General features: G+C 40.2%; 1 protein-coding gene across 1 annotated transcript in view; it reads left to right on the top strand.

Annotated features, from left to right (window-relative positions):
• Positions 1–15,546, top strand: part of SLC16A10 (solute carrier family 16 member 10) — a 99,595-nt gene that overhangs the window by 73,811 nt on the left and 10,238 nt on the right. Inside the window, exons 4-5 of the mRNA XM_036220976.1 lie at positions 5,525–5,668; positions 15,156–15,384. Coding sequence (XP_036076869.1) covers positions 5,525–5,668; positions 15,156–15,384 — 373 coding nt within the window. The remainder of the gene's footprint in view (positions 1–5,524; positions 5,669–15,155; positions 15,385–15,546) is intronic.

Consider the following 15,546-nt stretch of genomic DNA (forward strand, 5'->3'; position numbering starts at 1 on the left):
CGTTTCTTAGCAAACACAGAAGTAGAGAAAACACAGTTTAAAAAAGAAAGAAAACCAAACCATACCCTCATTCCATTCAGAAGATTTGTTCATCTTACTTTAAAGTCAAAGGATAGTGTAAAGTTTTTTGATTTGTAACAATTTCTGAGATTATCCATTAACCAATCTAGCAGGCTTTCTTCTCCCTTCAAATGTACATCTAATTTTTAAAGGGGCCAGGCTCATTTGAGTTTACCTTTAAAAAACTATTAAAGCAGAATGCTCTTTTAGACTTAAGGAATAGCATTTTAAATGTTGAACTGTATAGTCTTGGAAGTGGAACTGCAAGCAAATGAGAGGCAACAAGCTGAAGCTGCTAACCTCTGGAGTGGATAGCAAGTGAGTGAAAATGCTCTGAACTCCTATCCCTGTTGGAAAGCAGGAAGCTGCAGAAATTATTCTAACTCCAGAACCACTGAAAATGTTGTAGAGCATTTATTACCTTGTTTTTGGATGTACCATGCAAACATAAAAGATATGGGTCCCCTTCTTTGGCCCAAAGAATTTATTCTCCTAGAGACAAAATGAGTGCGCATGCCTGCCTGTTGTTTACCCCTCTTTTCAGTTTGATGATGTTGTCTGAAGAGGAAGGGCAGGGGACCAGGGAATCAGAGTCATCACAGACAAGGGTAGATGATGACTGCATGCCTGGAATCTGTTTCTCTCCCAAAGGGCATAGTAACTGCAACAAGAGTGGATGATAAATATTGTTGACTTCTTTCTCCTCAGTTCTGTAAAGGTAGTTGTGGTTCTATTAGTTCCATAGCCTGCAGTGCTCTATTGGGCCTGTTTTTGCCCTCATTTCCTAGTGTCCCTAAAATACTGCCCTTGTTAGCACTTGGTACTTGAGTCATTAAGCTCTTACTTCAAGTTCACCGTCAGAAGTAGTTATCTTCATTTTAAGTCTCCTTTCGTTCTCCTTCTTTACTATCTTCTTTACTATTACCCAAAAATATATGCCGGCATACTTCACTTTATGGCACTTCACTTTATTGCAATTCAGTTGTTGAATTTTTACAAATTGGAGGCAAGACCCTCCACCAGAAAAGATTTCTACTTGCTTTATTGTGATGCTCGCTTTATTGCAGTGATCTGGGACCAAACCTACAATATCTGCAAGTATGCCTGTAGTTTAATTTGTATGCACCAAAGTTTTTATTATTTTTAATGTAATAAATTACATAAACGTTATATAAATGACATTAAGCAAATACCACCCATTCTCTTAAAAAGGTGGGCGGTGGGGGGAAGGACAGTTGAAGCTAACAACTGTGATGGTGTGACCAAATTAACACAATCTTAGAAAACAGTACTATAGGGAATTATTGGACGTTTGTGACCATTGGCTTTGCTTTGCAGGTGTCTACCGCCACTGGGTTTCAAACGCTTCTATAAATAAAGCAATTTGGGGTTCTCTTCTATTAGGCATTCTTCTTTTAAGAAACCATTTGTTGAGAAGCTTGAGTTTCTAATGTACTCAGGTCAGCTTAATTGGAGCTGGTTTTATACTATGGTCATTCATTAACTTCTTTCACGGTAGACTCCCTTAGAGCCAGACGACTTGGCCTGGATTCTCAGTGGAAGAACACTATCTAATGTCTCAATGGATGGCACTATGGCTCCCCTACATGAGAGAGTTGGAGAGGGGAGAAGCCAGGACTGAGGCCAATTTAGTGCGATGATTGGTTCACTTCACTAGGCTACTGGCCCCAACCTCTCAAAAAGGCAGATCTGCCTCTGAGCTCTTGTGAGGAGAGTAGAACTTATACCAGATATCAGTTTTGCCCCAATGTTTGTGCTTTCTGCTAAAGCACATGCCCAGAGGATGAGAGATGGTCAGGGATTTGTAAAATAGTTGGTGGCAATCCTTGGAGGCCCAGGTTGTAAATAGAACACACCAGTTTTCCTAAGTACTGCTACCTCAATGAGGAAGGACCTCAAGAGAGCCAGCATCCCCAGATTTTGTTCTTTACTACGCCCCCGCCCCCCATTCCCTTACTTAATGACCAAAGATACTTTGACTTTGTAGATTTTGGCTAAGGGTGGGGAATGGAGTATTAGAACTGAAGTTCTTGCTTTATTTAAACAACAATGACAGCAGTAACAAAATTCAATGAAATAATGTCCTTTATATTTGAATTTGCTAAATTTACCTTCTTTCAAAAGACCCAAAACATTTCACCATATTATTCTTTTTAAGGATCATAAAGTAGAGCAGGTGAGGAAAAAAACCACTAATTAATAAAGGATAATAGCAATTTGGCAGGCAGGTGTTCTTAGTTTCATCAAAAGAATGACTAGTAAATTCAATTCAGTCTTTTTTGAATAATAAAGAATGTCTGTTAAAAAGTTGTAATAGATCCTTTGGGTGCTTCCTGAAGTGGATTAATACATTAGAGTCTGGATTCAAATTCCAAATAAAGTTGATGAATACACATAATTATATTTCACCTGTCTTAGATGAGGTCGTTCATTTTCTTCACAATTGAGCAGAAATCTATCTCTGCTTTGTCTAATCTCACCTGATGGGGAGTGACAATGGCCTGGAGGAATAGCCAGTTTCAGGTCACCTTTATAGACATCTGGCTTATCTTTGCAGCTGCAAGTAGATTTCTTAGAACAGCACTGTTTCATAGAAATCATACAAGCCACATATGGAATTTAAACATTTTTAGTAATATTTTAAAAAGTAAAAAAGCAAACAAAATGAGTTTCATAATATATTTTATTTAACCAATATAGCCCAAATAGTATTCAATATGGAATTAGTATTTTAGAATTATTAATGAGATCTTTTACATACTTTTTTTTTTTTTCAGTTTTCTGTTTGCTGTGTGTTTTGCACTTACAGCACCTCTCAATTTCACTAGCCACATTTTAACTACTCAGTAGCCCATGTGTGGCTCGGAGCTTCCATACTGGACAACAGTGTTGACGTGGTGGCTGTGAGGAAGCAGCTGGAGGTGCGCTGCAGTAACAAAGCAGGAAGGCATTATCCGTCAAACCAGGGGTTTGAGCTTTACCACGAAGGCGAGGGGAGCCATAAAAGGATCTTAGGCAGAGAAGTACTATTTTTATTTTTGAAAATCTGGGGGTCTCAGAGAATATAGGTTAGAGATTTAGGAGTGGGGCTCAAGTGAGAAGCGCGTTAGAAGGCTGTCGTGGTGGTCCAGGGGAGGAGTGATAAGAACCTGAACTAAAAACACCAATGGGGCACGTGGACCAAAGGACGTGTGAGAGATGTAGGAGGTAAAATCGTCAGAATTTGGTGCTGACTGTTGGATTTGAAGAGAGGGAGGGAGTAATCTAGGATAGAGATTCGGTTTCTCCCTTGGTAGTTGTGCCCAGCGGTGTTAACTGATGTGGAGCGGGGAGGGCAGGCTGTAAGGGGAGGTGAGTTTAGCATGGGGCATGCTGACTTTGAAGTACCTTTGACACAGGCAGGTAGATATGTCCAGTTTGATATGAAAGAGTTTACTCTGAGTATGTAGAGTTAGAAGCTATAAAGCTTGGGTAGGAACACTTAGTACTTAAGGTGCCAATGAAAACTTTAGGCGGTAAAAAAGGAGGAGGTGTAAGGCTCAGGTAGGTAATCAAGGGCAGCTTTATAGAAAAGGTGGGATTTAAGCAGAGTCTTAAAGAATGACTAAGATTTAGAAAGTTAAAGAAGGTAGAAGAGACAACAAATGTAGAGAGGTGAGAATGTTTCAGACACTGAATAAATCCATCCTGCTGGGCCAGATGGGATTAGGGCTGAGATCAAAGCTGGCCTAATGCAGTGTGCAGACGTGTTTTGTTTGGCTTGCACGGATGGGGTTGGATCATGCAGTGTTCTAAATTTAAGTTAGGTGCCAACATTTCCACACAATCCAGATTTCTGACTTCTCTTTAAAATAAGAGAGGGCCAGGAGGTAGATTTGGCAACACTGGTGGTCCAATATGGTAATAATCAATTGAACTGTATGCTCCCTCTTTCCAACAGTCTGTTTTACTCCTTTATGCTATTTGCCTGAGTCTTGTGGACATTTTGAGTTTTCTACTCCTGAGTCAAGGATCAGTAGGCAATAAAGGTACAAAGATAAATCGGTGACAGATAAGGAGGGTTTTTAAATACCAAACTAAGGAGTATAAATGTAGGCAGTGCACAACTGATGAATAAGCATTGATGAGATTAAAGCCATAATTAGGATTATTCTGGATCAGTGTGAAACTACAGAAGTTAAGGAAAATAGTTACCAGTTTCGAAAGGGAAAAGACAGATTTTATGGTATTGGCATAACCAAGTGGGCTTTAAAATTCGAAATGGAAGTCTCTGAGGGCGACGTCATCTGGAAAGGCTGCTGTTGCCACATGGGAACCATCTGGGCCTTTGAGCTTGCTGGGAAATCTGCTTTGCAGGCTTCCAAAATTCAGGCCAGTGTTTGGTGTAGGGGACAGTGAGCCTGATTGTTTGAAACAAATGTGTGTGTTATAACAGCCCAGTAATTTCAGAGGCAGCAGTAGGAGAACAGACATGCTTTTTCTCCTTGCCATGAGCACAGATAGGTGATTGAGAAAATGGAAGTATTAAGAAAGAGGTGACAGACTGAAACTCGCGTTGTGGGAACAAAGCTCATGTTAGACTGGGTGCTGAGCTGCGTGTTATGTCACCCAGTATAACACCTGCTTGGTCACACTGCTTTCTTAAACTTTGGTGGGTTGTTGGTTTGCAGTCACTGTTCTAAGTAGACTGTAAATTAAAGGAAAAGTTCTCTTTAAAAAAAAAAAGGCTAAATTAATATCTGATCATTATTGTATTAGGCACTCTTTTAAGTTCTTTATACAGATATTTAATCCTCACAGCCAGCCTCTTGAAGTACTACTGCCAACAAGAAAACAGGCCCTAGAGGCTAAGAGCTCACCCAGGGTCACAAGCTTGATAAGGGATGGAACTAGGACTTGAACCCCAGCAATCTAGAGGCTTTTCTTTTAACCACTGTGTTAAACTGAATCACACAAATAGACAAATTCACAGGTAGAGAACCTTATGCTTTTATCCTGGAGGTTCCAGTACACCTTAATTCAGTGTTAATTTGGTTCAGGCCCACCTAGAAGAGATGAAACTCCAGAACTGGTCCTTAGACTGCCTTACAGGGGAGGAGATATATGCTGGAACAAGCTTGCGCGGTGCTTTCAAAGGTCTGATCTCTTTAGCGAATGGCTCAGCGTTAACCTATGAAGTGTGTTTGTAATACTTTATTAAAAATTTTTAAAAAGGCCTCTTATAAAAATACTTATTTCTTTCATGTAAGCTAGATCATGTTAGCTTTTCTTCATATGTTCTCGTGAAAAAAATGATCACAGAGCACCTTTTATAAATACTTGAATTTGGAAGAGGATGAGAGTCTGTAATGTTACAGAGAACAAAATGCATTTGTACAAAGCCTCAAAACTTATCGAGGTTTCCTACAATATTTAATGTGGCTTCTTCCTCTTTGGTCTACAGATGAAACATGTGAATGAAAGGTTTCGAGATGAAAAAAATAAAGAGGTGGTCCTCATGTGCATTGGCATCACGTCAGGGGTTGGGCGGCTGCTCTTTGGCCGGATTGCAGACTATATGCCTGGTGTGAAGAAGGTTTATCTACAGGTACTTTCTTAAGCCTCCCTCCTCCCCCCCGCCCCCCCCCACCCCCGCAAAATCATTCTTATTGCCTGATGGCTCATTATATGTATTTATTTGCTTAAATTTTTCTGTAAAAATGAGAAATATTTTCTAGAACCTAACTTCCACAAGCAGTTTTTCAAGGGCAAAATCACTTAGGAGTTTTGGGTTTTCAAAATAAAAAAATTGGCGATCAAACAACATCCTTCTTTTTGTCATGGAACTCCACCAGACCAAAATGATTTTTGCTCATTGCTTTTTCTAAGAGGGTTTTATTTTTGGCATAGTTTTTATAATCATGTGCCTTTTGCAATATCTTGTGGAATTCAGGGTTGTATGTGTGGATCTTTTTGAGCTTCTTTTTTTGAAAATTGCCTTCTGGGTGTTGTGGAGTACACACTAAACAAATCCTAATTCTAAGATCACATGGACCTCATTTGGCAAGTATTTAATTTGACTCCTCCATGCCAGACACTATGTTGAATGCTGCAAATGAAACATGGTCCATGCCCTCAGTTAGTAGCTAATGGTCTCTTGGGGAGATAGATAACACGGTGTTCCAGCAGTGGAATAATGGGTATGCCATATGGGTATCACAGCAATATAGGCACCAAGCATCTGAATCACAGTGAGGGTCTGAGCAGGCCTCCTGGGCTGGCAGAGTGCTAAGAGCCGAGTAGTAGTTAGATAAACAAGGAAGATAGAGGAGGGTGTCCCAAGCAGAGGAAACCACATGGGCAAAGAAGGGGAGGTGTGACATAGTATATTATGTATGGGAAACTGGGTCTTTGAACAGAATAAAGAGAGAACAGTAGATTGATTGGCTGGGGGGATAGGCAGGAGCCAAGTTGCCAAGGGGCTTTATGAGCACAAAAGAGGATGAACTCTATTCTAAAATATACCAGGAACCATTAAAGGATTTTAAGCAAGAGAGTGATATGATATGAGTTGTATTGTATAAAGTTTAACCAAGTAACTGTGAAGTGTGGAAAGAAGAGAAGAGGGGTGTAAGAATTGAGATAGTCTCAAAAGGTCACGTGTTGAATGGTTCCATTTCTGTGAGGTGTCCAGAACAGGCAGCTCCATAGAGACAGAAAGTAGATTAGTGATTTCCAGGGGCTGGGGGAGGAGGGAATGGGGAGTAACTGCTGTTGGGTATGGGGTTTCTTTCGGGGTGATGTATTCTAAAATTAGACAGTAGTTATGGTTGTGCAACCTTGTTAATGAACTAAAACCCATTGAATTGTCCACTTTAAATGTGTGACTTTTACGGTATGTGAATTTATATCTCAATAAAGCTGTTTAAAAAGAGTGGAGGCAGAGGGATCAGCTGGCGACTCTTGAGGTACTCTAGGCAGGAAGAACCAAGGCAGAGATAGATATTGGAATCAAACGGGGAGTAAAATAGGGATATAAGGAATAAGAGATTGAAGGAGCTACCTAAGCTGGGTTTTATGGCTCGGATAACAGAGTGGATGGTTTTGCAGTTTTATCAAGATCAATAATTCAGTAAACGGAGTAAGGTGATGATTTCATGTCTGCTATGTTAAGTTTATAGTGCTTGTGGGAAAGCCAAGTTGGGTTTGGAGCTCCTGAGAGAATCTGGATAGGAGACCTGTGGGACTTTGGCATTCACAGGCTGTGGGATGAGTGGAGGACCAGGGGCGTGCAAGGGAGACCCAAAGGCAGTGGCCAGATTGGTAGGGAGAAAGCAGGGCACAGAGTGTTTGCAGGGGCAGGAGTGGTCAGCAGTGTCGGTAGCTAGTGAGAGGGCAGGCGTGTTAAAGACTAAAAGGTTTTCATTAGATTTAGCAACAGACGTAGTTTCAGTGGAGTGGCAGGTGCAAAAGATGGATCCTGATCAGCTGAATAAATGGAAATATAGACAACTTTGCCCAAAAGCTTGGCTGTGGAAGGAAGGTAAAGGAGAGCAGAAAGGGGGACGAGGGATTGAAGGATTGAGCATGTCTTCACTGCATAGATGCGAGGCAGTATTTGAGCAGGGTCTTAAAGGAGAGGCGGAGTTTAGGCACAGGAAAATGATTGGAAAAGGCGTTTATTACAGATAAAGTAGCTTACTATGTATGGATGCGAAAGTTGGATGGTGAAGAAGGCTGAGAGGGAAAAAATCGGTTCTTTTGAAATATAGTGTTGGAGGAGAGCTCTAAGGATACCCTGGACTGCCAGACAGACAGACAAGTGGATCCTAGAGCAATTTAAGTCTGAAACGTAGGTAGAGGCAAAAATGACCAAACTGAAGCTTTCCTACTTTGGGCACATCATGAGAAGGCAGGGTTCTTTGGAAAAGGTAATAACGCTGGGGGGAAAAAAAAAGACAACAGAACAAGGAGAAGACCAAATATACGATATATTGATTCTACATAAGCAGCCATGGGTATGAATCTGTTGAAGCTGAACAGGGCTGTGGAGGGCAGGACATTGTGGACATCACTCCTTCTTCATAGGGTCACTAGGAGTCAGAGCCAACTCAATGGCACGCAACACACACAAAATAACTTCCATTAATTGATTTGAAGTAATAACACTACCACATATTAAACACCTCCACATGCCAGACAAGGACCTAAGTGCTCTGCATGCATTATCTCCTTTACTGCTCACCCTGGCCCATTGAGGAAGGTACCATCAGAGATGAGAACACTGAGAGACAGAGAGGCTACCTCACTCCGTGTGTGTCCAGGCAAACAGCCGCAGGGGGTCTGCTCATACAGCTAGAAGGAAGTGTATAGATAGCTGGAAGAGTGCTACCTTTTAAAATATTTACTATGATCTTTCCCCCTTTTATTGATACCTGAGTGTGGGTATCCTTGTTAAACATTTAGCCGAACATTTGGTCTTTTCCCAAGTGTCAAGGGAGCCCTCTAATGGACATTTGTTGCATTATAGACTTTTCAGCTTCCTTTACAAAAATTTGTTCAAAAGATTGAGGCTTACTGTGCCCCAAGGATCCCCCAGGCCCAGACCCTGGCGGGGATGATATAAACAAGACAGACATGTTTCTGAGTTCCTGGGGCAAGACTTGAGGCAAGGAAAAGATGGGCATGTTTGGGAACTCAAGAAAACAGGGGAGTGGCATGGTAAGCAGCTGGAAAGCTAGGTGAAGCCAGATTATACAGGGCCTTGAAGCCAAGGTAATGAGATTTTATTTTAAGTGTAGTGGGTCTTTGTTGGAGAATAACATGGTCTGATTTTACATTTTAAAATCACCGTGGTTTCTCTGTGCGTGGTGGATGGATTACTGTGGGGAAGCAGGAGTGCAAGAGGGGAGGAAGACCAGTCAGGAGACCAGTACGGTGGTCCAGGTGAGAGATGATGCAGGTCCAGATAAGGTGCAACACTGGATGAAGTCACAGTATATTTTATACATCAATGTTTTACTCCGAAGCAACCTTTGAAAAATATCCCCACTATAGGTAGGTAGATCAGTCAGGTTATTTACAATATTTTGGGAGCACATTTTAATACATAATACCTGTAATTTGCAAAAGAAAATACAGACTTTCCTAACCTGTCCCATGTTTGGTCTGCACTTACACAGTAGTGAGTTAAAAGTCATTTCATTTTGGATGAAAGGTTAGTCACAACCTTTTAGGTCTTCTTTTAGGTCTTTTTTTTTTTTTTTTTCATCCAAATGTGGTGCAGTGTTTGTGGCACTGGATAGTACATGCCGAGTCACAGGTGAGATGACTGCACTACAGAGAGGCCTGTGAAGGAGAAGGAAGGCCTTCGGTGTGTTCCGTGGTTTCTGGGAGCCACCAACGGGCTCCATCCGGTGAACACAGAGGAGCAGGAGCCAGCGCGGGCCCCGCCCACACAGGCTGTTGGACTTGCTCCTTTGCCTCACTCCTCTGCACTCTCTCCCTTTTCCTGGCTTCCCCGCCCCGGCTCCCAAACATTCCGTGTGGTTTTTGGTTCTCGGCTCTTCTCTGCTGCGTCCAACTCCAGCTCTGTTTGCTCATTCCTCTTTCCCCCTCCTCTCCCTCCTGGCTGTCTGCCTGTGGGCCCGGCCTTTAAGGGTTGGAATGCTTTTGCTTTTTACCTCCCTTTCCTTGGTACGTTTTCTTAGACACATCCACTCCCTGCTTTCGCCTGTTACATCCCAACCTCATGGGGCTGTGGCAGTTCTTTCCCTTCCTTGTCCCCTCGAAGCCAGTTCTGAGTAGCGACTGGGCGCAGAACACACTTCACAGCGTCGCACACGGTCTGATTTCTGGTCATAGGCATCTTGGGTTTGGGAGGCTGCAGGATAGAAGAGCAGGCTCTGAAGTAAGACATGAGTTCATACCAGAGCTGCCACCGATTTGTCCCCAGAACTGGCGGATGGCTGTGGTAAGGATTCATGGTGACAGCATAAAGTGCCAGCATAAAAACCCTTGCTTTTATTATGTTTTAATATTCTGTTAAATACTGAGACAGATCCTGATTTGGAACGGGTCTCAAGAAAGGAGACCTGGTTATCCTGAACTAGAGGTAACAAAGAGTTTAGGAGTATATCTCGTACTTTTGCTTAAGAGTTCTGAATTTAAACTTTCATCAAGGTCCTGGGCTCCAGGTATTTTCAGTGTAATAATTTTAAATGCTGAGTGAAGAGATGACTGAACCACATTGTACAGAATAAGAATAGTTCAAGAAAATCTTTGCAAAGGTTCCCCAGTGTGTGTACTTCAGTAGGAGAGCAAAGGCTGTGCTCTGGTATCTTCTTACCATCTTTCTCCACAAGCTTATCTTTCTAGTCACCATTAAATTACTATAGATTTGTGTCTTTAATGTGTAACTGTTTCAAAAGTGTGAGAATGTTTCAAACTGTAATGAAAGAATTGAAAACTTTGGATTTAGATCACTTTCCCATTGTCTGTTTCTTTGGGACATGGGCATATTGAAGTGTGGATATCATATCCATGTATGTAAAGCAGACAGACCCAAACAACGTGTGTGTGCATAGGAAAGATCTAGGAGGCTGCAAACCAAATTGTTGAGTAACGGTTGTTCTTGACGAGGAAAGTAGGCATGGGTTGAAGGTGGGAGGGGGTTGAGGGCAGACTTTCATATACCACTGTATACATTTTTCTAAGGTTTGAATTTTGTAAATAAAGTTTCCATTAAGAGTTATTTTTGTAATTTAGAAAATTTTGTTTAGTTGAGAAAAATTAAGCACTTTCATATCCATCTTTTTCTGTAAACTTCCTCTTCTGGTTGAGGTAGAATGAATTGATCAGTGTTGCTCAGTTTTTGTTCCATTTTTTTAAAGATACCTTGGGATAAGGGTATATGCTTTCCCAACGCAAGCGATTTCCAAAATAGTGCCCAAAATACTTAGCAATTCCCAATATTATGCATAAGAAATAAAACTATAAGGCCCTCTATTCTTACTTAGGCAATGGCACTGGGGACAGTTCCTCCATCAGGTAGAAATGATGGTACTCATGTACTGTGGCCTCTGTGTCTTTAGAAGAAGCCAGCCACTAGGCTGTGGCCTGAACACTTCCTGTTGGTTTGTGATGGACTAGCAGACCTCTGCTGCCAACGGAGTTTTGCCCTGAGTTCTTAGCCAGAGGCTCTAAAAGTCTGGAAACTTTATATCAAATGAATGTGTTAGAGGAACACTTGAATCTAACTGTGGCCAGTTGTGCATTTGACCTCTGACAATGCCTTCTGCTTATTCAGGTACAGTCCAGTTTTCCTCTTGAACTGTACTTAGATTCCTGAGCAAAAGTTAAACTGACATTTCTCCAAGAATGCTCTTTGTGATAGAAATGGGAAAGGTAACATAACTAACTCAAGCAGGGTGTTATTCTCCTAGAGTCACGACAGAAGATATTTCCTTGGATGGTTTTAAGGAAACAGAAGCAAGAAAGACAACTCAACTGTCAATGCCTTATTAAATGCCAGTGCCAGGGCCTGGAAGAGAATTAGAGACCTTTGAGTACCTTTTTAAAATCTAACCAGAGCTTCCGTGTTTGAGGAAAGAAAGAGTGCATGTAATACTAAATTTATTCACCTTTAAAACTTTGGGGCCCAATATCTACATCTCAATATTTGATATATGGGACAGTATTTATTTGGGGAGGGGATGAGGACATACCGAATTTCCTATGTGAGCAGTTTGCTCAACCTTGGCACGTGCTCCTCGGGGCTTGAGTATCCCTGCGTGTGAGGAACAGGTACCTCCTCACCAGCTTGGCCTTTTTTTACCTCCTAACTGAGCTACATTTTGTGTAGTGACACCTGCTGGGAAAGAGCACTGTTTCTCACTACTGTAGCTACAAGTAAGGTGGAAACAGCTAGTTATTTTCTGAGAAATGCTAAAGAGTAAATGTATAAATCTCTATGAACTCAATTCTTAAAAAACAAGAAATTTTACTTGGAAATAATTTAAAATATAGACAACTTATTGAAACTTTATAAAGTTAAGTAATTCTTGTCAAATGGAAAAAGAGAGAGAATACAAATTAATGTAGTTTGAATTGAGAAAAGGAGAATTTGCAGTCATATTAAGTATTAAGAAGAAATATGCTCAAAATATATAGTAATAAATTTGAAACTCTTTACGTGAATGATTTCTTACAAAACTGACCAAAGAACAAAAATCTGAAGGGACCTAAAGTGGATTAAAAAATGAGGATAACTACCAAAAGTAAAGTGCCTGGGTCTTATGCTACATAAATTGGTCCAAGAAACATTTGTTTATTGAGCAAAACTGACTTAGTGCCAAGTAGTATGCTAGGTTTTCAACAGTTCACTCTGGTTCTCTTATCTTGGAAGAGAACAAAATAGTGAAAGACTGGAAACACATTCAAAGAAAAAATTTATTTCTGAAATCTAACCTAGTGTAATTACAGTGGTGTGGTTGGGAATATTTGGTCTATGGCTTTCTTAACTAAACTCGTTGTATCTGCCCCATGGTGTCCTAAAGATTTATTCTAGATTTTCTAGAGTTTGTGATGATAGGTATGTTTCTAAGAGTCAAATGACTTTCCATGTTTATCACCTTTTATGTTTGTAAGTAGAGTTAAAAATATATCTATAATTAAGAATATTAGGGTTTTTGTGGTTAAAAAAAAAATCTCCTTATACCTTTACATACTTTTTATATCTCTTTGTATAGATGGGAAGCATCAGAAAATCTTTTTAGTTGCTCAGGATCACAGAGAGCTAGAACCTGGCCCCTCTGAGTCTTAGTTCTTTCCTGCCTACCAGGCTGCAAACTCAATCATTACCCTTGCTAAAAAATTATGCTTTTTTAGAAGTTGGGTTGGGTTAGAAAAAAAGATATTTAAGTAGAAAATTTAAAAACCAGGAGAATGAGGAGACTGCATTCTTTAGAATACGTGAAGTGCCAGACTTTTTTTTTTTTCAAATAGCTAACTCAGCTACAGCCATGCCACCCTGAACATGCCCGATCTTGCCTGATCTTGGAGGCTAAGCAGGGTCAGGCCTGGTTAGTATACCTAGGAAGACCAGGTGCTGTAGGTGTTAAAAACAATCAAACAACAAAAAACAAATCGCCAACTCAGAGTCTTAAACTAATTGAAATTCTATCATAAAGTCACATTTAAGTAATGAAGAACAAAAATCTACTCAGCTATGTGGTATGATGATATCAAAAAGAGACCAAACTTGGGAGTTTGAAACCTTTTGCGAGAGCAGGTTTCTTGTTGTGCGGTCTGTGGATCACTTGTGTTATGGTGAAAGCAGCCATTCCTGGGTCCCACACCCACACCCTGCATCTTCAGGAGCTCTGTGGTGATCCTGACACACACTAAGGTTGTGAGGGCCGCCCTGAGGTGGGCCACCAAGTTTGGTATGCCATAGGTGTGCCTACTGGGCCCTAGGAAAAACAACAGATAAAGATGGTGACCCAGAGGGCTGTTTCATGGGGTCTCTCCCTCCTTTCCCATCCCCACTGTCATTGCAGGGTACCCTCTAGGAATAGTTCTATCAGCTCCCTGCTGCTGCCCACACAGACCCTAGATTCCAGGCTGTGCTCCATCTGGGCATGTTACCAAACCTCTCTGAGCATCACTATCTTCATCCGTAAAATGGGGATAACATTAGTATCTACCTCATAAAGTTAATATGAGGATCACTATCCAAAGTTCTTAGAACAGTGCCTGGCATTTAATAAATAGTAAATAAATAATAGTTGCTATTATTTGCATACTTTTTTAAACACTTGATACTTTTTAAAACATTATGTAGATTAGTCAGTTGTCTAGTTTTAATTACTTCTTTGCCTAAAAAGTTATTGAATTGTCTGCTTCTCTTCTTTTTGTATACCCACCATGCTTTAAATATACAACTATGGTTACATCACATCTAGAACACTTCATGTGCATTTATTTATGTGTTCATCTCTCCAAACCCAAGGGTAGGAACCAGGTCTTATTCACATAGCAGAGTACACAGCACATAGCATAGTAGCTTCCAAATGGTAGGCAAAATCAGGTGGTTGATTCTATTAACTATTCTCTAACTCTAAAATGAAAGTGTTTAATGTCTCAAAATATTTCTCAATCTTAACTCTGGGGTACTTAAGTAGGGTACCTCTGCAGTATATCACCAAAAGACATAATGTTTGAAAATACTCTTTGAAGATAATAATCATATTGATTTATGCTATGAAGTAATAAAATTGGATTACCTAAATTAGTTCTTAGGATGTTATTGTAGACTATGTTTACTGTTTTCATTACATGTTATGTGTCACGTATTTCCTATGACAGAGTCAAAACTTAATTGGGATTTGAATAATCAAAATTCAGTACATATTTACATAATATGTATCAAATCATTTATGTAATAATTTCAAATCATGGACTGAATAATCAAAATTTAGTGCATATTTATATAATATGTATCACACCATAGTACTTATTTTAATCTAATGTGGTCTGAATGTACTCATCGTGCCTGGAATATTAGCAGGCAGTATATTCTAAATTAATTATTTAAATATCTAAAAACTTATATCACCCCCCAACTGAAAGCTCTATGATGTGAAGAACACATCTTGTTGGCAGGTTTCATTTTGCAAAGGACTAATATCAATAAATTATATATAATTTCAAAGGCGTGAAGTTAAAAAAGTTTGATGGATGAATTTGGGCTGATATTCAAAGAACAAATATCTATTGAGTGCTGACCTTAAAGATTGATCCTTAAACCTTATAAATATCTAGTCCAAAGTTGACTTGTACAGATTCCGACCTCAAAGAGCTTACAGGCTGGAAGGGAAAGTAAGTAAGTACATATTTTCTCCTTGTCCCTTAATGGAAATATTTAGAAAGTGCTGGGGGAACTCAGGGGAGATGATTATGGAAGTCAATTATGAAAATCAAGGTGAACTGGCCAGGGAGGCAACTTACTAACATCTACTTAAAAGTCCTAAATATGTAATTGTAACATTCACTTTTTTCTGAAAGCAGAGTTGACATTGTGGTGTCTGTCCTAGGTACTCTCCTTTTTCTTCATTGGTCTGATGTCCATGATGATTCCCCTGTGTAGCGACTTTGGGGCCCTCATAGCTGTCTGTCTCATCATGGGCCTCTTCGATGGAGGCTTCATTTCCATTATGGCCCCCACTGCCTTTGAGTTAGTTGGTGCCCCGGATGTCTCCCAAGCAATTGGATTTCTGCTCGGATTCATATCTATACCCATGACTGTGGGCCCACCCATTGCAGGTATGTAATGATTTTCCAGTAATAAATTCATAGCATTTCCTACTACAGGTCCTAAGTCTTATTTATATGTAAAATATAATTTATTGGTTACCTGTCTTTCATTTTTGTGTGTACCTTACCTATAATATTTTTAATAAGCCAGCTGTAGATGGTATGTTGAAA

Source organism: Rousettus aegyptiacus, unplaced genomic scaffold, assembly GCF_014176215.1.
Source record: "Rousettus aegyptiacus isolate mRouAeg1 unplaced genomic scaffold, mRouAeg1.p scaffold_m13_p_1, whole genome shotgun sequence".
Taxonomy (NCBI): domain Eukaryota; kingdom Metazoa; phylum Chordata; class Mammalia; order Chiroptera; family Pteropodidae; genus Rousettus; species Rousettus aegyptiacus.